General features: G+C 40.5%; 2 protein-coding genes across 9 annotated transcripts in view; one reads left to right on the plus strand and one right to left on the minus strand.

Annotated features, from left to right (window-relative positions):
• Positions 1–22,552, plus strand: part of OSGEPL1 (O-sialoglycoprotein endopeptidase like 1) — a 34,482-nt gene extending 11,930 nt beyond the window's left edge. For 2 of the 3 annotated variants that reach the window (XM_067549037.1, XM_067549036.1), the window contains exons 7-10: positions 398–528; positions 714–785; positions 1,822–1,873; positions 21,210–22,552. In XM_067549037.1, coding sequence (XP_067405138.1) covers positions 398–528; positions 714–785; positions 1,822–1,873; positions 21,210–21,506 — 552 coding nt within the window. In that variant the 3' untranslated portion in view covers positions 21,507–22,552. Of the gene's footprint in view, positions 1–397; positions 529–713; positions 786–1,821; positions 1,974–21,209 lie in introns of those variants that run through there. The other variant, XM_067549038.1, reaches the window with a different exon arrangement.
• ANKAR (ankyrin and armadillo repeat containing) overlaps positions 3,910–23,274 on the minus strand; it is a 55,433-nt gene continuing 36,068 nt past the window's right edge. For 3 of the 6 annotated variants that reach the window (XM_067549031.1, XM_067549030.1, XM_067549027.1), the window contains 2 exons: positions 4,867–4,913; positions 3,910–4,396 (listed from right to left, as the gene is read on the minus strand). In XM_067549031.1, coding sequence (XP_067405132.1) covers positions 4,155–4,396; positions 4,867–4,913 — 289 coding nt within the window. In that variant the 3' untranslated portion in view covers positions 3,910–4,154. Of the gene's footprint in view, positions 4,397–4,866; positions 4,914–7,355; positions 7,427–23,274 lie in introns of all 6 variants that reach the window. The other 3 variants (XM_067549028.1, XR_010919833.1, XM_067549033.1) reach the window with 3 other exon arrangements.

The following is a 23,274-nucleotide window of genomic DNA, read 5'->3' on the forward strand; positions in this document are numbered from 1 at the left end:
TGAAGCCCAAATCCATAACAGAGTTCAAAAAAGAACTAGATAAATTCATGGAGGATAGGTCCAGCAATGGCTATTAGCCAGGATGGGCAGGGATGCCAACTCCATGCACTGGGTGTCCCTAGCCTCTGACGGGCAGAAGCTGGGAGTGGATGACAGGGAATGGATCACTTGATGATTGCCTGTTCTGTTCATTTGCTCTGAAGCACCTGGCATTGGCCACTGTTGGAAGACAGGATACTGGGCTAGATGGACAACTGGTCTGACCCAGTATGGCTGTTCTTATGAACTTTCTCCAGTGTCATCTTCAAGCTTTTTGTTCAACTAGTGTACTATCAGCTGTTCCTTATTTGTTTACCTTTTGAATGACTTTGATCTGTCTTTTTAAAATTGGCATCAGGTTGTATCAGGAGGAGTTGCAAGTAACCAGTATATCAGAAGAGCTCTGCAAATTGTAACAGATGCAACCAACTTCAGTTTGCTCTGTCCTCCTCCCAGACTCTGTACTGACAATGGTGTTATGATTGCATGGTGAGCAAAGACTATGTTTCTACGGTTTTTTTAAATGTTCTATAAAGATATGGTACAACATGTGAAACACCAATTGACTTGGTAATTGTGTAAGAATTTCTTCTTGTGATTAAACCATGTGTCGTGCAGACAAAAACACATTTGTACATTAAACAAGAAGTGCATTTTACATTTATGTTCTCTAGGAATGGCATTGAAAGGATACGTGCAGGACTTGGTGTGTTACATAGCACAGATGGCATACGCTATGAACCAAAGTAAGTGGCACAGCTCCTACCAATTCATTTTCTCCTTTGATTATATTGCTCTTTATCTTCCATCAGTCATTTTAATTTAAGCCTCTTTCAGTTTTACATCAGGTTTTATGATGTAAAATTTCTTGTGATGCAGTTGTACTTTTTGCTCCAATGGGAGCAAATTGGGGCCACTTCAGCAGCCAGGGATCCTCAGGGTACAGTGAAAGACCCTGTTCCTTTTTCCCTGTGCTGGCTGCAGGCAGGAGTTGGGTTCTGAACCAGCTCTACACCACTGTTGGAATCCTTCTACACTGGGGTGGTCCTCCCATGACTGGACAGGCCAGCTTTATCATTTGCAGAACATATGTGGGTTAATTCTTAGCCTACTGATGTTTATGGAAATTCTGCATTGGGTTCAGTGGCACAAGAATTTCACCCCTGGGGTCACATTTAGCCCTGACATAACGAGGAATAATTGCCATTGACTTCAGTGACAGTGCTGTCCCTTTAATTTTACTTGGGCTAAGATTTGGTTCATTTTGCTAACAAAAAGATTGACTTTTGAAAGGACTTGATCCCACATTTCGAAGACAAGGTGAGAGAGAAAAGCCTAAATGCATAAAGATTACATTTCTGGGCTGGAAATAATGTGTTTCTTGTTCTGGGCAGATCATTTGTTTCTAGATAGTTAGTAGACAGTAATGAGCTACTAATATGGAAGGAAAGAACCTCCAATGCTTTGCTCACTGTCACTGGCAAAGGGGAATGCTATAAAAACATTGAGCTAAGTGAAACTATATACACCATCATGCTATGAACTAGGAAACTCTTTCATAGAAGGGAAGTTGGACAAAATAAAATACAGAGTACTGTACAGCTTTACATCATCCTTGCCTGTATAAAGCTCACAGGAGTCAAGTACTGAACATTCTCTCTCCTAATGCTGAATGCTTTAAATAGGTTGCTTCATACTTGAATAAATGTGTAACTTTATTGCAGTAATTATAAAATATTGTTTGTTAAAAAAATAAATAACACCATGCTCATTATATTATAGAGCTTCTCTTGGAGTTGATATCTCAGAACAAGTTGGAGAAATTGCCATCAAGGTACCAAAACTAGACATGAATATTTGATGTTTGGCTTTTTTAGGAAGAATTTATTAAAATGAATGCCATTATAAAGGTTCATTAAAAGTTACTTCAGTTATTGCCTGTACTCACTTTACAGTTGTAGAGGATTATCTACCATTGAAATAGGCTGTGAGACTGTGATGCCACTGAGATGTTTCAAATTACTGATCTGCAGTGGGTAAAATCTTTAGTTATTAAAATGAATGTAAAAAAAAGGAGGACAAACTTAACAGCAATTTTAAATGAACACTTTTGAGCAGAAGTTTCTCTAACATTTGTCTATTTTTGTATTTTGTGTAAATGCACACATACAAATATCATGTACTTCATCATGAAATATATTGAAAGTGTAGCCTAAGATTTTTTTCAGAGGACCAATGGGAGTTAGGAGCCTAATTTCCCTAATTCTGTTTGAAAATCCCCTCCCTAATAAATGGGATTTGAATGTTTGTGTACACTTAATACCAGTGTTTAATTATCTTTTTTAAAAGCATAAGGAAAAATACTGTATTATTAACATTATAAGTGGGATAATAAAACCATTTCCAAGTTTTGAATTCAATAGCAGTTTCCACTTTTCTCTCTCATTTTTTTTTCCACTAGAACTCTGGGAGCTGGTAATAGACATAGTTCTTCAAGTTTTATTATTGATTTCACAGGTATTTCTTTGAATAAGAATTATAATAATTATTACAAAGCACCACCCACACCAATCCCCTTTCAAAGGTGCAGCATTCTCCTTTCTCAGTAGGCAGCCAATTTACCATGCAGGTGCCATGGCCCTACCTCCTTTGAGCATCCAAGTGAAAAGATGTTACTGAATCAGTGATTTATTTTGGACTTAAGTGACACTGTGCTTCTGGAAGTGCTGTCTTTTGGCTATGATATAAAAATGAGGTTTGGAGTACTTGTGATCAGTCAAAGATCCCATAGCACCTTTTATAAGACTGTTGGGCTAACCCGAATGTCACAGCCAAATTGAAATTTGGGTAAATACAATCTATCTACTTAAAACCTCCAATATTTTCAATGGCATGTGATGTCTTTCTCTTCCTCTGCTAAATTGTTGGGTAGTAGTGGCTGCACTTCAGTAGCAAATGTACTTTATAAGTCAATTTACAAAACACTTTGAGATTCTCCTGTCTGAAAGATATTTTATAAACTATATACAAGTTATCGTAATCCTAGTAGTTGCAGGCGTTCACTTTTCTACAGTACAATGACAAACTGGCATTTGTTAGCTTTCCTGTTTGGGAAGCATAAAAAAAGCTTTGTCATTAAAAAAGGCCTTTTTGAACATTCCATAGACTTTATGGCCTATTTTCAAGCCAGTTTTTTAACACCAAAAGTCTTCCTAAATGAATTTGCAACTGTCAGCTTACAACACATCCAGTGTGGGAGCTATTGTTCATGTCTATTTTTAAAATATTTACCTTTTCTAGTCTCCTGTTACTAACACATATCTGAATAATGTAAGCACCCTTAAGGGCAGCTATTCTATTTAGTAGTTAGTACTGGGAGGTGGAAGTCAGGAGATTTGTTCTGTTCTCATCTATTGACTTCTTGCATGACCTTGGACTTATGTGCCTTAGTTTTCCCATGCGTAAAATAGGAATAATTGAATAGCGTAATAACTATCTTTGGAAAGCACTCAGTTGAAGATCCCTAGATAAGTGAAAAGTATCAGCCTTAATTATTATTAATTACATATGCTTATAACACAGAACAAAGTTTTATAGGGGCAAATTTTCAAAGCACTTCAAGATTTTGTCTGAGTCCATTGATCTTAAAACTCTGCACAATATTAAAAAAATTATCCATAACAGTGGATATAGCTTAGTTTGAGAGTGCCTGTCTGAAGATAGAAGATGCAAGTATGTGTAGCAGCTAGTTTGCAGCTCTTATATGTAGTAACATAAGGCACTGTATGATTAGAAATACAGTAGAAGCTTAATTTCACCCAAATATAAAATGATTTGCACACAATAGCTTTCACTGATGCCTCTCAATCATGATTTTGAAATGTATTTTCAATGCATTTATTATTTACTACTACAACAAATTTAATTATTCATAGATAGACCGCCTCCTTCCATTCCACACATAACATCCTTGTGAAAAGAGTTTAGGTTTCCAAAATTAGGCATCTATTAGCAACTGACATTAAGAAATTTTGTTCCAAAAGACTTCTCAAAACTACAGGATATTACATAGATACAAATACTTATCTGCAACATTGTTGGCACTGGACTCAAGCTTACTTTCCTGGTGAATTAAGCCAGAGCTTGCTGACATTAAAAATTCTTGGTCTTGAAACTTTTATGATGTCTGATGAAGTTGCATGTGCAAATGAATGAAGTCCAGTAGTCCGGCTACGGGGTTTGTCGGTCGTTCTGCGTTTTCCCATTAAGTGAGCAGATATAGGCATTAACAGAAGAGAGTCCTTTGGATGAAATTTATCTTTGAATTGTCTTCTACTACTACTACTTCGTGATCTCTCTGCAAAATAAAAATAGTGTTATAATTTCTTTTATATTTACATCGTAAGTGGAATAATGTGTGTCCTCCTGAACATTGTGACCTAGCAGATTTGTGGCTTTTTAAAAAAGAGAAAACCACAAAGTTAAATTGAGGGCACCTATGACAAAAGGTAAGTATTTTACATTTGTAATAGAAACTTTTATAGACCCTTTACATTTATCCATACAGACTAATTAGCTAAAATAAGAAAATTGAGAATTCTAACTAAAGTAATCTGCCCACAGTTTCAAAAGTAGCAAATGGCATATAGTATATGTAGCCTCATTGCGAAGGTAAAAAAAAAAATTCCTAAAATAAGTTAAATGTATGACTATAAGAAAAGGTTCATTGTCTTTTGAGGAGTGCTTCTGCAGGTTCCCATTCTTGGGATGTGTTGTTTGCTAATTAATTCATTCATCAGTGAACTTCAAAGTGAGTTAAATATATACCTTTAGTATAGATGGGAACTGCAGGGGGTCCTCCATTTATCACCAAACTGTAAATAAAATATTAACAATTTAAGAATTACTGATCTTTAAAGCACTCTGGTTTTCCTTGACCTAACAACATGAAGGACTTGGGCATTTTAAAAATATATATTTTCAGCCTCTCTTATAAACTCACAAAAGTCAAATGAGTTTGATTTTTAACTAATCTGCATTGATAAATATATTTGATTTTTTTGGCCTAACAACACATATATGATTAGCTTTAAGCACATGAGTAGTCCCTTTGAAGTTCATGTCTTTATACTTGGACATATAAGCATTTTTAAAATCCCAGTGTCAGAAAAAGTTAAAAATACTACTACTTAATTAACTCATTTAATACCTCAGTTTGTCTGTAAAATCAATGTAATAAATAATAACCTCACAGAGATGTTGTGAGACTTAACTATTGTTTGTAAAGTGGATTGAGATTCTCTAAGAAAAGCTGCTTATTAACCGTTGTAAGAATTTAAAAAAAAAAAAAACTTTTTTTTTTTTTTTTTTTTTGGGAGACCCAGAGGTTAATTAAGAGGATGCTGGTTAGACTCCTTGGTGGACATGCTGATATCCACCTGGATTCTCAACATTTCTGACCCATGTCACTTATTGAAAGAAATATGATTCAATATCCTTTTTATGCATCTTTGTAAATTTAACGAACAAAAATAAAATCAAGGCAGTATTATCATTAAAACTAAACTACCATCAATATTACTAAAGTAAATTAAGCAATACTATTAAATTAAGATCAAATAAATAAATTAGTAATACTGGATTAAAATAAAATAATCAGATTAGTTAAATCATCAGATTGATACAACAAGTCATCAATCCTCATAAGCCCTAAGAAGTATTCTAAGGAGGTAGCTCTCTGTTTGGTTATAAACCCCAACCAAAGAGTTTTAGGAGAAGGATAGTGAAATATGAATTTAGACTTGATGAATATTTTATATTGAAACATATTTATTGTTTAATGTCCTCAACACAATTTCAAAGCCAATTAAAACTTAAATTTCAATTCTTATGTGGTGGATAACCCTTTCCTCCCTACCCCCAACACAGATAATACACAGGCCTTAATAAAACATTTGGATAAAGTAAGAGATGTCAAACGTCTGATTAACAGTTTACAGCTGGCAGTTTTAAGTTTCTTAGGACACTTACACAGAATACAAAACACAAGTATGATGAGGCAGAGTTTAGATTTGTTTGAACCTGATGGGCTTCTGGTGCCATATTTTACAGGTGCTTGTGCACACAACCACACTGCCGTGTCCTAAAAATAAAAGCTGGGACGTCTCCCAGCAAAGAAAAACAAAAAGGGAAAAATTAGATACTGAAGAGAACAATGTTTGTGAACTCTTCAGCTCTCACAATCTTCTGTATTTTTCTGACAAAGAAACTAGAATTGCAGATAGGAAGCCAGATGATAATGTTGCTGGCACAATGCCAGCAGACATTCAGATGCAGAAAGACTTGTCAAAGGCTGGCATGGTCTGTTCACTGGTGATGTAAATTCCTTCCCCAAAGATGAAGTGAGAGTACTGGAACATCAGTCTTCTGTCAGATGGCCTGTTGACTTGTTGTTTTGTAGTTTGCAGTTTTCATTTACCCCGCTTTCCTTTGAGAACTTTGGGCAAATCAGGTATAAAATACCTTATATTCTGAAACGTGGTCTGATCAAGTCAGAGTTAAGTATAGGCTAATGTCAGTTTGGAAAGGTCCTGCTTAACCAAGCAGTTTTAAAAAAAGTTAGTTGTGGTGTACCACATGCATTGTGAGTCCATGATACTTCAAAATATATATTAAGTAAGTGAAAGAAGACCATTTTAGAGGATGTTAATGTCCCCTCTGATGAAAAGATAATATGCTGACATCTGGCACCAACATGCAGAAAGTGGGCCTTACAGATAACTGGTTGCAAAGACTTAAACACAGAAGCCACTCAGAATGTATCCATCCACATTCAGCAACATTAAAAATAAATTTGGATATCAGATGTCCTCTTTTCTTATTTTTGCAAACAATACATTTTAATAATCTTCTACTGGGTTGTAAATCATGCAGAAAAGATTATTTAAAGTTTATCAGATTGAACTGATTTACAATAAAAATTAAAGTTTATATTAGGTTTGCATGCTCTTACTCTCAAAATATGACAATATGGGTGCTCTGAAGTTTTATGGCTACTTCTAAAGAAAGATCAGTATGATTCAACTACAGTTCTACCATTCACAAATAATGACATCAAAAAATACAGTTATGTACTTCACAGTAATACCACCACCAATATATGCATAAGGTGGCAAAGCTCCCATTGACATCAATGGGAGCAGAGTTAGGCCAGTAAGGAGCATTTTTGAAAATCCCAGCCATACTATTTATATCTTAAAATATATACACACATTTCAAAATCTCAGTTTTTAATACAAGAAAGGATGATGGCTTACCCATATCACTCTCCAGTTCACCACTTTTGGTCGTGGCACTAAGAGGTGTGACATCAGATGAATAGGTTAATCTAGAATTTGGTTAATAAATCCTTGTTACAAGTGCTTCATATTTGAATTAGAGAGCATAATAGTCAGTCCTGTATTGCAATGATATTACAGTTCTGAAGGAAAGGTAAGATGATCAGAGTGCATTCACAGAAGATACTACATTCAAAGAATTACAATTACAGGCAAGAATCTGGTATACATTCTTTAGGGCCCAATCCTGCAGTTTATCTGCAAACAAAGCTCATTGACTTCCATGAGAGTTCTGTGTACAAAACAGTTGAAGGATTGGGCTCTCTGAGATTAAAAGGGAAATCCTGCTCCAAGTGAACAACTGAAATCCATGGAAGAATCGGGAGAGAAATCTGTTTTCATCAGCAGAGTATAGAAGCTTTCCACAATTGCCCTACTTCTTCCAGTGACTATGGTCAGGGCCCCCATGGGGGGAGAGGGGGAATGGGAAGGGTACAGTTTACCAGGGCCCAAAGGTCTTGAGGGGCCCGGCCCAGGCTGCAACCCCCATTACCATGATGAAAAAAAATTTCATGGCTCATGAGATTTTATGTATGGGATGAAGGATTGTGGTATGTGTGGGAGGGGGCCTGTGTTACAAGTTTGTACTGGGCCTGAAAAAATTATGCTTGGGCCCTGACTATGGTACCTTACTCCACATTAAGGGGATTGCATGGCAGTCCAGTGTAGTTGCAGATCCACAGGGCACACTACTGCCACCAAAATCTTCTCCACATGAGGTTGAGGACACCCCTGCAGAGCTGTGCTCTGTAATGAAGAGGGGCTGCAGACCCCCATTGCTGGCTCTCTACATCAATGGCCCAGAACTTCTGCACTGGAAATATACTGGTACCAGTATGTTCAAGACTCCTATTTGGACTGGAGAATTTGACTCTAAAAGGCTAAAAAAATTCCTCTGTGTAATGTTACAAAATTATATGTAGATTACCTACACATTTATCTTATCTTGGTTTACATTTTGTAGGTTAAGCAGGGAAAAAAATACTTTGGGGCTTGCAGGCCTTCTAAGATGGCAAAGTAAGAATTTGGGACATTGCTCCAATGGCTATCTCTATCCTTTAAACATGCCAGTGGTGTTTGGGACTCCTTAAAATAATTTTTTTTTTAATTGTATAATGCACAGAACACTGCATGTGCTTTATAAAAAATATGAACAAATAATGCTGCTAAGAGATGATCCAAGTACAAGACAAGTGATGGGAGTTACAGCAAAACTATCTCATCATACACAAATCTCAGACTGTCACAAGAGGCGGCACTGTCTGCATATGATCCCACTGAGCACAGAACGAAAGTGAAAAAGGACTTCATACACATTGGCTCGATGCCATGTGATCTCATCACCATCTTAAGTGTCCATGTTTTGCTTTGAGGGAAATTTCACAGAGAAATAGACAAGCACTTTTAAGCCACTTACTCTTGAACTTTTGGGTGGGGGGTGTAGGTGTTTGGAGGCTTTAGGCTGACCTGTGCTAATCTTTGGCCATTCAATTCTCTCCTTCACCTCACCAGTGTGGTTTGAGCTTTCACTTCACCTTAATGATTGTTGAAGATTGAGTCCAATGGTTGAGAAAACTTCTTGTCATTGCACCTTATTTTAACTGGGGCTTTTAATTAAGGGTGGGTCAATTACATTTAAATGTGGCAGTTAAGGCTGTTTTACCTGTGTGGCTGGATGGCAGCAGCTGGCGTACCTGAAGAAATGTGGATGCTCTTGCTTAATGATAAAAAATTTCCCCTGGAGAGGTCAGTCTCCCTGTAGTAAATTACATAGTATAGCCTATCTGGGGTTTTGAGCAATGTTTAAGGCAAGGTAATTTTTCTGGGTTAAAACAAAGTCATCCCAGAAAAACAGCTTCAAAAGGAAAGCTGAGTTTTTTGCAGCCCAACAGGCAGATGGTGCAAGATTGACAGCTTGAGCTCTCTGTGAGAATACTGTGTTTGAATTCTATGATTCATAGATTTTAAGGCCAGAAGAGACCATTAGGTCACCTAGTCTCACTTCTGATATTGCAAGGCAAAAACATTGTCTACCTAACATTCTTTTGTAGACTTATTTATATGCATTATCTTCACTTTTTGTCCTGTAATACTACTGTATGATATTTAAAAAATGCATGTAGCTGCATGTCAGTGATGGGTGCAGTGATCCCTCTCTGATCATGAAGTGAACGGAGCACATTCCTATATGAGATGATATAGTATTCTGCAGAATGCAGGCTATGTACTTTTGATAAGAAAATATTTAGGATTGACCTCTCCAGTTCAGATGTAGCTTGGATTTGTAAGGACATTAAGGATTCTTTTATGTCTATTCTGCAGCTCATTTGCATCAATTGTAAACATAGTTGAAGGCTGAGAAGTTTGGAACTCACACTTTTAAACAGGTTGGATTTCTACTGTTGCCAAGTTAATGATTCTCAGAGAGAGTCTGGCCAAATTTTGAAAAGAACTTGAACAAAAGTGTCCATGTAAAAATACCCATTGTGTGCAAATCAGAGATTTTTGCTTACGCGTATCTTTACATGCTTGCAATCCCAACTTGCATGTACACTATATGTATTGCATGTATATTGTGGTGCACATAAAAGCATGCATGTTTGGTTTTAGATATGTGCCTATGTCATCTGGATACATTTCTGGAATTTGTGTGGTCCAAGATCTTTGAAATTTCAGGGGGGATTTGAGAATAAAAATAAATAATAATAAATACTACTATTATTCAAAGTTATATCTTGGAAGTTGCAAAACCTATGGCTCACATTAACCCCAGTATCATTGCCGTAGCTCTAAATTAAACTTTCAGGTTCTGTTTTACCCTCCTGGCTAAAGTTATTCTTTCCATTACCTCTGCAGCTGAAAGCGAAATCTGGCCAATTCCACTTGCAATGGTGTGCAGAAATTACATTTGAGCTGAAATAATATATTAGGAACCCTAAACACCATTAATATTTATATGAGCTGGGTGAAACCTTGATATGGGTTGAGTTAAAACCTTGTGCAAACTGATGTGTGAACACACCCTTCACTTAAGTGAGAAATACTTAAGGGGCCACTTATAAAACAAGACCCAATAGTGTCTCTGCCCAGAAACTATTCCCATACAGGTGGGGGATTACACCCGGGTATTGTGACCAAGTGGGTGAGAGAACAGACAGAAACTGAGTACAAGAGAAACAGAAGCAAAATAAGAACAAGAAAGCCATGCCCTTGTGAGCACAGTGACCCTGGAACAAACTTGAGAGAGCTCTTTTGGGTCTGTTAGGTTAGATCCCCAACCCTCTTAAACTAAGAAACTGCGCCTTTTGTTTTTGGTTCCTCCTACAGTCAGTGAGCAGGACTTTGTACATTCCTTTTAGATAAACAAGATTGCATCAGAGAAAATACTAAATTCCATCAATTTCTACTTCTAGCTAGAACACCCCCAAGATCCTAAATTTGACTACCCACTCAGATCAATAAAGGGCAACAATATGTACTTTCCTTTGTGCCTCTTCTCAGATAAGCTATATCTGCACAGTCAGACAGATGTTGTATTTTTCTACCGTAAATGAAGCTAGTGCCATCCCATAAGGTATATGTTAGTGAGGTGCATATATTTGAACATCCTTTGAATGGAATCTTTGTTATAATGAACACCAGAACACACACACAAAAATCCTCCACAAAATAGTTCAGTGCTGCCACAGCCTGAACGGATATCAGAATCTCTCATCTTATCAAACTCCTTAGGAAATTAAATCTATTTCCTTTGCTGGCACTGCATTTACCTGCTAAAGGCAAAAGTCTGACTATATATTTTCCATTGCTATTAATATTTTAATAACTGATTGCCATGCAACTTGGAAGAGGAGCCAGAACAGCAAGTTAATCATACTTTGTCCAATACTGAACTTCATAACCTTGCCTTAAGGGCCCTATGTAAGTCTGCCCCTCCCTATTTACCTGCCCTTATCTCTTTTTTCATCTTCTTCTGTCTTCTCTCCAGTGATGCCAGCCTTGACACAAACATTCATCCACTCCTCCCACCATAACCATCTCTGTGCTTTCTTCTACATTGCTCCTTACATTTGGAGTGCCCATTCTGAGCTCGTCTGCAAGATCACAACAATCTCCATATTAAAATCCTTCCTGAAGACTGTTTATACCATGATGCCACCTGAAAATATGCTGACTAACAATGGCAGTTGGGGATAAATTCTATTATTAATTATAGAGATTAATAAAAATGGGGGGAAGTATTTATGAAGAGTTGGCCAGTCACCACTCTGATCCTCAACTTGTATTGTTTTACTTCTTTCCCTTTGTCCTATATTGTGAGTTCTTCAGGCTGGGACCATGCATTCCTTTGTGTTTGTATTGTACCTACAAGACTAAGGGCATTACTAAAAACAAATACTAAATAATAATATCTTTTCTATAATTTGTGAGTAGAGTTCGCCAAAATGCAGTAATCCTTAATCTATTCACTACTATGGGCAACATCAGAACATTGGTTACTAGTTCTAAAATTTATCAAAATCCATAGTTGGGTTCCTGCTGGCCCAGAGGCTGAAACAACTGAAAAGTCTTTGTAACATTTATGAGTAAGGAGGTAAATAATGAAAACTTAAGTAACTAGCCCAAGCAAACAATTTTAAGAGTGCAGGAGTCTCCTTAAACATGTTAAGGGATCTTTTTCACCTTCATCTTGAAATTTACCTCCTATTCACAGCAGGTTACTGAGCTGGTACAAGTCATAATGATATGTTCTCTGAAACATCCAGTTCTTTACATTTTATATCACACACATGCTCCTGTCAACTTTCAGCACCTCCTTACATAGCTTTCTACCACTACTAGACTTCAGGAGGGCTAGCACCATCACCATTAAGTATGTTAGAATCAACTGCATTAACAATATTAAAGTAATAATGATGCTTCTGAATTTACTGTTGTTCAAGAGGATTTGGCCCTGATAAATTATATCTGAAACTTCAAAGTATCTAGCACTGAAGTTACTTGGAATGAAGATACAGTCTTTTAAAATAGATCAAACAAGTCAAACATTACTTTATCTTACTTTAAATGACAGCTTGCTCTTGATGGATTTACTTGTTAAATAAGGCTATGGACTGACATTTAATTCAATCTGGGTATATTGACCTCACAGACACTTCTGTTCCAGGGATATGTTGGGGAAGACATTTCAATAACTATTCAAGGATATTAAAACCACAATAGGTGATTTCTGGAGAAGAAGTTTTGTGGAGTACTTCTGGATATCCTCATGTCTTCCATGACATCTGTTATTTATCTTCAAGGATGACTCTTGTACATATGGGAAAATGTAGCAATCATCTTAAGTCTTTCTTGGCTCATTGATGTATTGCCTTATTGTTGCATAAGATATCCCCCTTACTCAACTGCAAGAGCTATCTGCATTGCCATAGCCTGTGTAGGAGGGAGGGAATAACTGCTGCCAGGCAGGAGCCAAAAGTGGGCAAAGCCTTGGCTCTGCACACCTCAATCAGCCAGCCAGAACAGCAGAGCTAGCACAGACCAGGAAATATACTGTGCAAGCAAAAGGGCTGATGCAGATTAATTCTTCCTTGGAGCAAAGGGGAAGCCTGCTTTCCAAGTAATAGTCTGCACCTGGATCCACAAATGGACTTATGTGTTGCACTGCTCGGCGTTGCAAAACCTAATTAGCAGACCGCTTGAAAAATCTTGAATCCACAAACTCTGGGCTAAGTGCCTAGGCTCCCTATACAATGCCTATATAGAAAGGTGCCAGAGAATGGGATCCACAAAAGCCAGCATGGTAGCTGGACAGTCACCTAAGACAGCCAATGGGAAATGCCAACAAGAGATGTGTGTGCCTAAATCCTGTCTCTCTCATGGAGTCAGGTGCCTCAGTCTACGCTGCAGGAAGGCACCTCTCTTTGCTTGCAATCCACAGCTGGGAACCCCTTTCCTGGAGTCAGGCGCTTAAGCTGTTTCTTCTAAGATAGGCAGCAGCACACATGTAAATCCACACAAAACAGCCAGGGGGAGGAGTACTCCCTTAAAATGTTTAGTCCAATGGGAGATCCTGATTCAATTTTCCCTCTCTGCCTGATGAGGAGGTATTTGAATAGGAGATTCCCCCTCTCAGGTAAGTGCCCAAACCACTGCACTAGAGTGTCATTCACTCTCTCTTTGGCTCAATTAATATTTAATTCTACAACAGGAGATTGAGGAGATGGGTATTCTGAGGTGGGTCTCCCTCAACAAGCAGAGGGGGGAATTAAACTGGGGTCGCCCACATCTAGGTGAGTTTCCCAACCACTGGTCTAAAGGTCATAAGGGAAGCCTTCTCCCGACCTGACTATTTTGTGTGGAATGTTCAGAGCAAGGCCTATTAGATTGAGCCCCACAGGCAAGATAAGCTGAGCAATACCTGTCTTCACCTGCTTTGATGATTGCACTATGGCTTAGATGTGAGATAGATGCCTGAGTGCCTGCCTGAAGCAGCAGTGCATGTACCCAAAGGCAGACTCTTAGGTGCCAGGAAACTTTTACAACCAAAATTTAGGCACTGAGTGAGTTTAGGCACCTATGGAGTTAGGCAGCAGCTGAACTGGGATTTTGTGGATCGCAGTGCCACCTAAATCTCAGGTTTAGCTGCCTAAGTCCCTTTGGGGATCTGAGTCTTTGTTCTTGCTTTGCTCCTGGAGCAGTGCAACTACACACTGCCCATTTCTCAGGCCAGATTTTACAGCTCACAGTGGTTGTGCCAGTTTACCATCTTCTTAAGTGTCATACACAATACACACAAAATAATTTTACAAATTCATTAGACAAATAGAATGCTAAAGGCAATTTTTCCTTACTTTTTATTAAGGTCCTAATCCTTTAAAGTACTGAAGGCACTCAGAGCATCAGGACTCTGTTTGGCAGCTATTAATCTAAGTCTCTTTAGATACAGATCATTATATTAACGTATTTACATTAAAAGAGCAAAAGTTAGCGTGATGACAAATCTTCACATTTAGTATGAGAAACTATACAAATTTGACACTACTTACAGAACAGTTAGCTAGTTTGACTACCTTAACTTTGAATTTCAAGTCTTTCAAAATTTGGGGTTTCTTGTAAATTTAATCTTAAACATTTCTTGGGATTTTTAATTTAAAATTCTTGAATTTCATACTACTGATCTATGTCTGAAACCGTGCCACTACCAAATAGAAGGGTTTTGTGTGGTAATAATGTATTTAATTTATATTAGTTACATGTTAGTTTAAAGGAAAGGAGGGGATCCTATCAGAATCTTAGTTGAAGTCATCTACAAATTGTTTCCCTAAATGTTGTCTTATAAATCTAATGTTAGAGTCTCATTCAATCCATTTTCTATTTGTGTCAATGGAACAATGGATGTTACTTTCTGATTCCAGTCTGGAAGTATGTTTTTGTTTTGTTTACTATTGAGACATAAATGTAAGCACAGCACTCATGTTCCTTTTAGCTTTAAAATATCACTCAAAATACAAAATGAAATGGTAAGAAATGAATAGTTACATAGATTATTTTAACATCAGGCAAATCACAGTTTAGGTTTAAATATGAAAGTGTAACAGCTGTTAGAAATGTAAAAATTCCATGGGAGATTATTACTGTATGTTCTGGGAATTCTGACATACATAAATTCTGGGAAACAATTCTAAAAGAAATATAATCAATGACAGAATTGAAAGGAAGCATACTGCACAGAAGAGACAATATATTTATCAGCATTCCAAACTCTACTACTGATTCTGTTTCCTTTAGCATTCTCTCTTTATTAGTCTGAATGTAGTTAGAATATTATACTTCCTAATCATTCATGCAAGACTATAAAAAGGTTGTATCTAAAATGCTTTGTAAACATGGATATAGCTTGTCAGATACGTTTTCTTTATTCTTATTTCTATTATGTCCTGAGTTTACTCACCAGAATAAACTGATGTACAGTCCCATACCATACCTTCCATGAGAACTGGATTGCTAATTTTTATTTCTATAACTAGCTATAATTTATAGTAATTTAAATACAGCAAAAGTAAATTATTTTTGTAACATTAGTAGTGAATACAGTCACAGAAGTTCTATTTCAGCAGCAATCCCTGAACTTACTGTAACTGCGAACATGACTGGCTAGCATATATCTTCTGACATATGAGGGCCTGGCCATAAAAAATGGTTACTAACCTTTCAGTAACTCTTGTTCTTCGAGATGTGCTGCTCATGTCCATTACAATATAGGTGTGTGTGCACCATGTGCACTGTCACCAGAAGCTTTTTCATAGCGGTATGTGCCGGGTTGGCTCTGGTGCCCCCTGGAGTGGAACCCTCATGGCGCAGTATATAGGCAGCTGCTACACCTCACCCCCACAGTTCCTTCTTGCTGGCTACTCCGACAGAGGGGCAGATGGACGGGTTTTGGAATGGACATGAGCAACACATCTCAAAGAACAATAGTTATGGAAAGGTTAGTAACAGTTTTTTATTCAAGTGCTTGCTTATATCCATTTCAATGTAGGTGATTCTCAAACTGTGAGTTAGGAGGTGGGATTGGAGTTCCAGCGTTGATATGGACTGTAGGACTGCTTGTCTGAAGACAGCATCACTCCTTGTCTGTTGTGTGATGGCATAGGGTGTAGTGAACATGTGCATGGATGACCTGGTCGCTGCCTTGCAGATGTCCAGAACCGGGACACCTGTGCCATAAAGTCTGCTGACAAAGCTTGTGGCCTCATGGAATGCACTGTTAGGTGAGGAAGCAAAATCTTTGCCAGATAATAGTACGTGCTTATCATGATGTAATCCACGAGGAGAGTCTCTGAGCCAAGGCTGGATCCCCTTTCATTCTTTCTGCAATTGGCACAAAGAGTTGAGTGGTCTTTCAAATTGGTTTGGTCCTCTCTATGTAGAAAGCCAAGGCAAACCTAACATCCAGAGAGTGAAGCCTTTGTTCCTCCCTGGCAGCGTATTGCTTTGGGTAAAAAACTGGGAGAAAAATGTCCTGGCTACTCAGAAAGTGAGAGACCACCTTAGAAAGGAAGGACAGATGTGGTCGAAGTCACACCTTGTCCTTAAAGAAGACAGTATACGATGTTTGGAGGTAAGGACCCTGAACTCTGAAACCCTCTCTGCTGAAGTAATGGCAACTAAAGAAGACTCCTTTCCAAGAGAGATGGAGTAAGGACTGTATCACCATAGGTTTGAACGGGGGCCCCATGAGCCTTGATAGCACCAGGCTGAGGTCCCAGGGAGGCAGGCGTTGACATACCTGGGGGTATAAACGCTCTAGCCCCTTCAGAAAATGGGAGCAAGTTGGGTTAGCAAACATTGTCCAGGCATTTACTGGTGGATGGAAAGCCGAGACCGTAGCCCAGTGAACCTGTATGGACAATACCATAAGGCCTTCCTTCTTCAAGTAGAGCAAATATTCCAGTATAAGAGGCAGGAGTGTCTCATTTGGCAGGACCTCTTTCCTTGATGCTCACAATGAGAACCTCTTCCATTTCATCAGATACGCCAATCTGGTTGACTGCTTCCTGCTACTCATAAGAACCATCTGCACAAGAGCTGAACAGCACCACTCCTCACTCAGCTATGAAGCTTCCACACCGTCAGATGCAGTGACATGAGGATCGGATGAGGCAGGCAGCTGTGTTCCTGCAAGATCAGGTCCGGGAGCATCAGTAGGCTGATAGGTTTGTCCTCTGACAGGTGCAGGAGAGTCAAGAACCAATGCTGTTGCGGCCATACCGGGGCTATAAGGATCACCCTCACTTTGTCCCTCCTGATCTTGAGCAACACCCTGTGGATCAGGGCCATGGGAGGGAAGGCATAAAACAGACTCCCTCCCCAAGGAAGTAGAAAAGCATCTGAGAGGGATCCCAGACTGAGCAGAACTCAGGACATTTTCTGTTGAGCTTGATTGCAAACAAGTCTAATTGGGGAAATCCTCACTGCTGGAAAATGACATTCCGGATGTCCAGGCAAATAGACCATTCGTGATGATTAACAAAGGATCTGTTCAAATGGTCTGCCAGTTTGTTCTGCGAGTCTGGCAGGTAAAACACCTCAAGTGAATGGACTGGGCTATGCAGTAAACCCACAGACTCACAGCTTCCCAACATAAGGGGGAAGAGTGAGCGCTACTTTGTTTGTTTATTTGGAACATTGCCATAGTATTGTCTGTGCATACAGAAATGCATTTGCCCCACAAATAGGAATGAAACACCTGGCATGCTCCCAGCTCTCTGATATTGATGTGAAAGGTCAGTTCATCTGAAGCCATTAGGCCCTGAGTCCTGAGAGGCCTCAGGTGGGCTCCCCATTACATATCTGAGGCATCAATGACCAGTAACATCAGTGAACAGAACTGGTCTTGAAAAGGGGACACCCCCATACACTGTATCCTGGTTGAGCCACCATTGCAGAGCAAGGGTCACCGCTGGTGGGATTGTGACCATCTTCTCTAAAGGGTGACACCTGGTGTCTATACTGATGCCAGCCATGCTTAGAGGGGTCTGAGTCTGAGATGAGCATGCTACACCATGTTGGTAAAAGAGCCCATATGACCCAGAAGCTTCAAGCAGTTTCTTGCTCTGGTGATGGGAAAGGATCTTAGACCATTAATGAGGGCTTCGATGGCTCTGAAATGACTCTCTGGGAGGTAGGCTCTGGCCCGGGTTGAGTCAAGACCACCCCAATAAATTCTATCCTCTGCACTGGCAAGAATGTTGACTTCTGCTGGTTTATCAGGAGCCCTAGGTTCGAGAAAGTGGACTGAACGAATCTTATGTGTCTTTCTACCAGTTCCCTGGAGTGACCCCTGATCAGCCAATTATCCAGGTATGAGTAAACTTGCACTCCTTTCCTGAGAGAAGCTGCCACCTCTGCCCGGCACTTTGTAAAGACTCTTGGCACTGCTGACAGGCTGAAGGGTTGCACTGTGAACTGATAATGGTTGTGACCTATGATGAATTGGAGGTACTGTACTTCCTGTGGCCCCAGAATATCACTATGTGAAAGTCCTCTGGATCTATGGAAGGGATGATTGAGGAGGGACTGCATCTCTTGGGTTAGAAGTTTCTTGTGAGAAGGGTCCCTGAAGAGGGACAGGGAGGAAAGGTGGGGTAGATGAGAATTGAAGGGTGTATCCCACTTCTACCGTGTGGAGCACCCAGCGATTTGAGGTGATGTTGACCTATGCCCGGCAATAGTGAGATAAATGGTTTCCAAAGATAGGGGTAAAATCAAGTTTCTGGACTTGTGGGTCACTCCCTGATCTCACCTTCAAAAATTCTGCCTAGGGCCCAAAGGTTGCCTCATGGCTGTAGCCACGGGGGACAACAAGGAGTGATGAGAGTGCTTCCTCCTAAAGCCTTTGTTTCGCCACCTGTGGCAGTTGGAAACAGCCCAAAGACTGGGTTTTAAAGTGCCTTTGTGATGGGGCCAGCATGTGGAGGCCCAGAGATTTTAGGGTGGCATTAAAGGCCTTCAGACTATGAAGTTGTGCATCCATCTGGTCAAAGAAGAGGGAGTTATCCTTGAATGGCAGGTCCTTCACTGTCAGCTGTTCAGGCCTACCCTACAAAGAACAACTGGAGCCAGGAGCTGTACCTCTTCATCACTGCTGTGGCCATGTCATGGGCTGCTGCATCCACAGTATCCAAGGTGGCCTGGAGGGATGCCTTGGTAGCCCTGCCTTTCTCCACTAACGCCGCAAACTCCGTCCTGGACTCTGATGGTAGGAGTTTTTTAAACTTAGACATGGCTGTCCAGGAATTAAAGTTGTAGTGACTTAAGAGGGCCTGGTGGTTTGATATCCTCAACTGGAGGCCCCCAGTGGAATACATCTTCCTTCCTAGCAGGTCCAGTTTCCTGGCTTCCTTAGCCTTTGAAGATGGACCCTGCTGCCCTTGCCTCTTTCAGTTATTGGCTGTGACCATGACCAGGAATCCTGAGGGAGGGGGTGTATACAAATACTTATATCCTTTCAGAGGTACAAAGTACTTCCTCTCGACCTGCTTCGCCACGGGCTGAAGAGATGTGGGAATTTGCCACAAGGCCTTTATTAGCTTCAAGATGGCCTCGTTGAGAGTCAAGGCCACCCTTGTTGATCCAGGGATGTCAATATGTCCACCAAGGCTGGGGCAGAGTAATCAATCTTCTCCACCTTCAGGCCAAGGTTTTGGGACATTCTTTTTAAGAGCTCTTGGTGGGCTTTATAATCCTCCTGCATTGGAGCTATGAACATACCAGCAATGGTTTCGTCCAGGGAAGACGACAAGGTGGCTAGGACTGTCCCAGGGTCCTGGACCTCCTCCAGTGGTGGCGGGTCACCTGCAGGAGTACCACAGACCTCCGTCACCTCTGCCCCTGGCACTGAGCCCCTCTCCAAAGTGGGAGGAGGAGGCGCTCTCACCTCAGAGGGAACTGAATGTGAGCGACCTGTGTGGGAGCCTTGAAAGACCTGGGCTGTCCACAGTGCCCGCATTGGCTACTGAGGAGGCATCTGCCACTGGGTGGGGAGCCATGCCTATGGGACAGGCCCCTGAGATGTCACCGCGCATCTCTGGTCTGCTTAATCCGCACTTCATCATGACTCATACTATTCCACCTGAGATACTGAGCCAGAGGAGTCATTTCTGGGTGACCAGGGAGGCGCCATACCCTTTGGTGCAGTGTATTAGTGCTGCGATGCTGAGCGGTATAGAGACGATGAGCAATGTCGCAATGGTGAGCGGTGTTGCGATGGAGAGTGGTGCCATGACCCAGAGCATTGTCATGACCATGAACGGTACTGGGACTCCAGACGGTGCCAGGATCATGACCTGCGTTGTACTGTCATTTGCTGTCGAGGCTTGCGAGATCAGGCAAGATGGGGGTCGGTGCCTCATCATCATTGCCAACTTGCCCAAGGCCAGAGCCAGTCTTCATGAGGTGGGCTCTTGCAACAGAGCTGTCCCTTGTGGGCTGTGACTTGAAGGAGATGGAGGTCCTGGGAGGGTCAAGAGACTCCTCATTGCATCATATGCCACTGGCGTTGGTGGTGTTGCCAGGATCAAATCTCCTTCATGGCTCACCTTCAGTGGGGAGTCCATGCGCACCAGACTCAACGGTTCTCCCTCCGGGGCCGGAGTCAATGGTGCTGGCTGGCTGACAGCCGTCTCAGAGTGGTCCATTACAGATCTTACTCCTCTCCAGGTTCTTTCCTGTTTGGTAGCAATCCTGGTCAGATTTCTTCGACTTCTTCGGCACTGGTGATGGGGAATGGTGCCACGCTGATGGTGCCGATTTTCTGGCCACCGGGAAAGTGTCATGGTGCCAAGTGGTTTTAGGTACCAGGGATACCTGACTTCTTTGTGGTTCTCTGATTGAGGTCGGGGCGCTCCTAACCCAGGAGGTGCTCGGTGTTGAGTCTGGTTGTCGCTCCGATGCAGGGTGAAGTGTGACCTCCATTAAGAGGAATCTTAGTCTACTGACCCTGTCTTTTTTGGTCCCGGGCCTGAAGTTCTTATGAATCTGGCACTTCGCCAGGACGTGTCCTTCTCCCAGGTACTTCAGACTGCTGTTGTGCAGGTTGCTCACCAGTATTTTCTTCAGGCAAGTTGCACACTATTTGAAGCCCTGGCATTGAGGCATACTAGGCAGGCTAGTCTTGCAGGGCATGTATCCTAACTACTTAAACTAATCTAAGCTCAATGTATTTAACTATTTACACTCTATCAACTAACTAGATGCATTTAATTATAGGCACAACCAGTGAGGCGTATCACTTGCAGAGCAAGAGAAGAACAGCTTTCCAGCGACTTTTACCAACAGAAAGAAGGAATCGAGGAGGTGGCAGGGCAGCAGCTGCCTATATCCCACGCCATGAGGATGCCACTCCCGAGGGCAACAGAGCCAACCCAGCACATACCACTAGGAAAAAGCTTCCAGCGATGGTGCATATGGCGCACACACACCTACACTGGAATGGACACGAGCAAACACTCGAAGAAGAACTTCCTGTTACTCTGTGTAAACACATCTTGTAGAGGGGCAGAATAACTAGGTAGCATTGTGGTGCTGAAAGTTAGTGTATCTACACTCAAGTTTGAATCCTGCTTACAGCAGCATTTGTTAAAACATTCTCTCTCTCCTCATTTTTATCATTGAGGGAAAGAAGTTGTAGAATCTCTCTCTTTGCCACAACTCATCTCACATCCACAGAGTTGGCATAAGAGGGTAGAGATAGTTTCCCATTGCAACCCCATGTTGAAGAGTAGAGAAAGAGATTCCACCCTGATAACTGGAGGATGGAAGCATGCAGGCTAGCAGCTGCTGTCAATTCTGGTTTACTGGGTCTATGAGGGAGTTCTGTCCTAGCAACAGTCATCCTTCCTGCACTGTTCCCAAAGGGCTATGGTTGGGAGAGGTCTAACTCTTCACATGTTCTGGTGGTGGATTATTACAGAGCCAAAATTATCTTTAACTATACCGTTTAATCTGAATTATCAAACATCGCCCATTGTCCTCTTCTCCCACAACCACCTGTACACTTTCTTCTATTCCCCTTTATGTGTGGGGAAAAAAACCCTGTCATAATCTGTAGAGCCACCACCCTGTCCTTGTCTAACTACCTCAATCACAAAAAGCTTAAAAAAGCACTACCAGCTGGTTATGGCTAGGCAGATGGCAGACTAAACCCATTGCCTTCTATGCAAAATGTGCTAATTTTATTAATACCTTGTCCTCCCACTCTCTTCCTGCCCATTCATTTGTTTCTTCTGCCTATCCTGTCTTGTCATAAACCTTGATTGTGAGCTTTTTGGAACAGGGATCATCTTTTTGTTAGTCATACAGAGCCCAACACAATGGGGACCTTACCTTTGATTGAGTCTTTATATGCTTCTGTAGTACCAACAATACACTAAATTCATTTGATTCCTAAATAACTTATATTTTTAAGTTTTCATTTCAATATGGACTGTCTTTTTTAATTATAAAAGTATCTTTATGTGGGTTTGGAGATGCCCATAATTTATTAAATTCTACTATTAATTTTTGTATTAGCTCTGAGTATTGAATGGATTTGTATAAATGTAACTATTAAACAGAGCATGTAAATCTGATATAGTTTTTTGAAAAGGGGCTACATTTTGCCTCCATGTAGAAATGGCCCCAAAATGAATACAAACCAATATATATGCTAAAAAAGCAACATTAACATACATCCATTTTGGTCAGGAATGAATCCTGTCATAAGATAAACCAATGAGTGGAAAGTGAAGGGGGCCAGTGCCGGGTCAGATGTATATGTTAAAAAAAATATGTAAAATCATGCTCCAGAGCAAATCACCACCATTACTATCACATGACTGTTGGTTTTTGGGGAAGCATGTTAGGAATGTAAAACTTCTGCTATATGCTCCCCCTGCAGTGCATAGTATACTGGTTGGTGCTAGTGCATAGGGTTTTGCCAGAACTAGACCAAGCTTATTACTTCATATTTTGTCCAATTGACTAGTTTGCTTCAGATATTTGCAAATAATAACGTTACACTAATAGGTTGAGACTGATGTTACTGGGTCCTAGTATATCACCTAGATTTTCTAATGGCATGAGAAAAAGAAACCATCCTCTAAAGCAGAGGTAAGAGTGTATATATATGAAATATATTCACAGAATATGAAATTAGGCTTGATGAGGAGTAAGGAAATATTTGTGCACAAGAAAGGACACATTTTCATAAAGTTGAGGCCAACTTTCACACATGCATGTACCCACTTTTGGAAAAGCAAGTTGGCTAACTGTACCCACAAAAGATACTTGCATA

The sequence above is a fragment of the Emydura macquarii genome, unplaced genomic scaffold (genome assembly GCF_026122565.2).
Source record: "Emydura macquarii macquarii isolate MOO-44397 ecotype Brisbane River unplaced genomic scaffold, CSIRO-AGI_Emac_v2 contig_1253, whole genome shotgun sequence".
In the NCBI taxonomy this organism is placed as follows: Eukaryota; Metazoa; Chordata; order Testudines; family Chelidae; genus Emydura; species Emydura macquarii.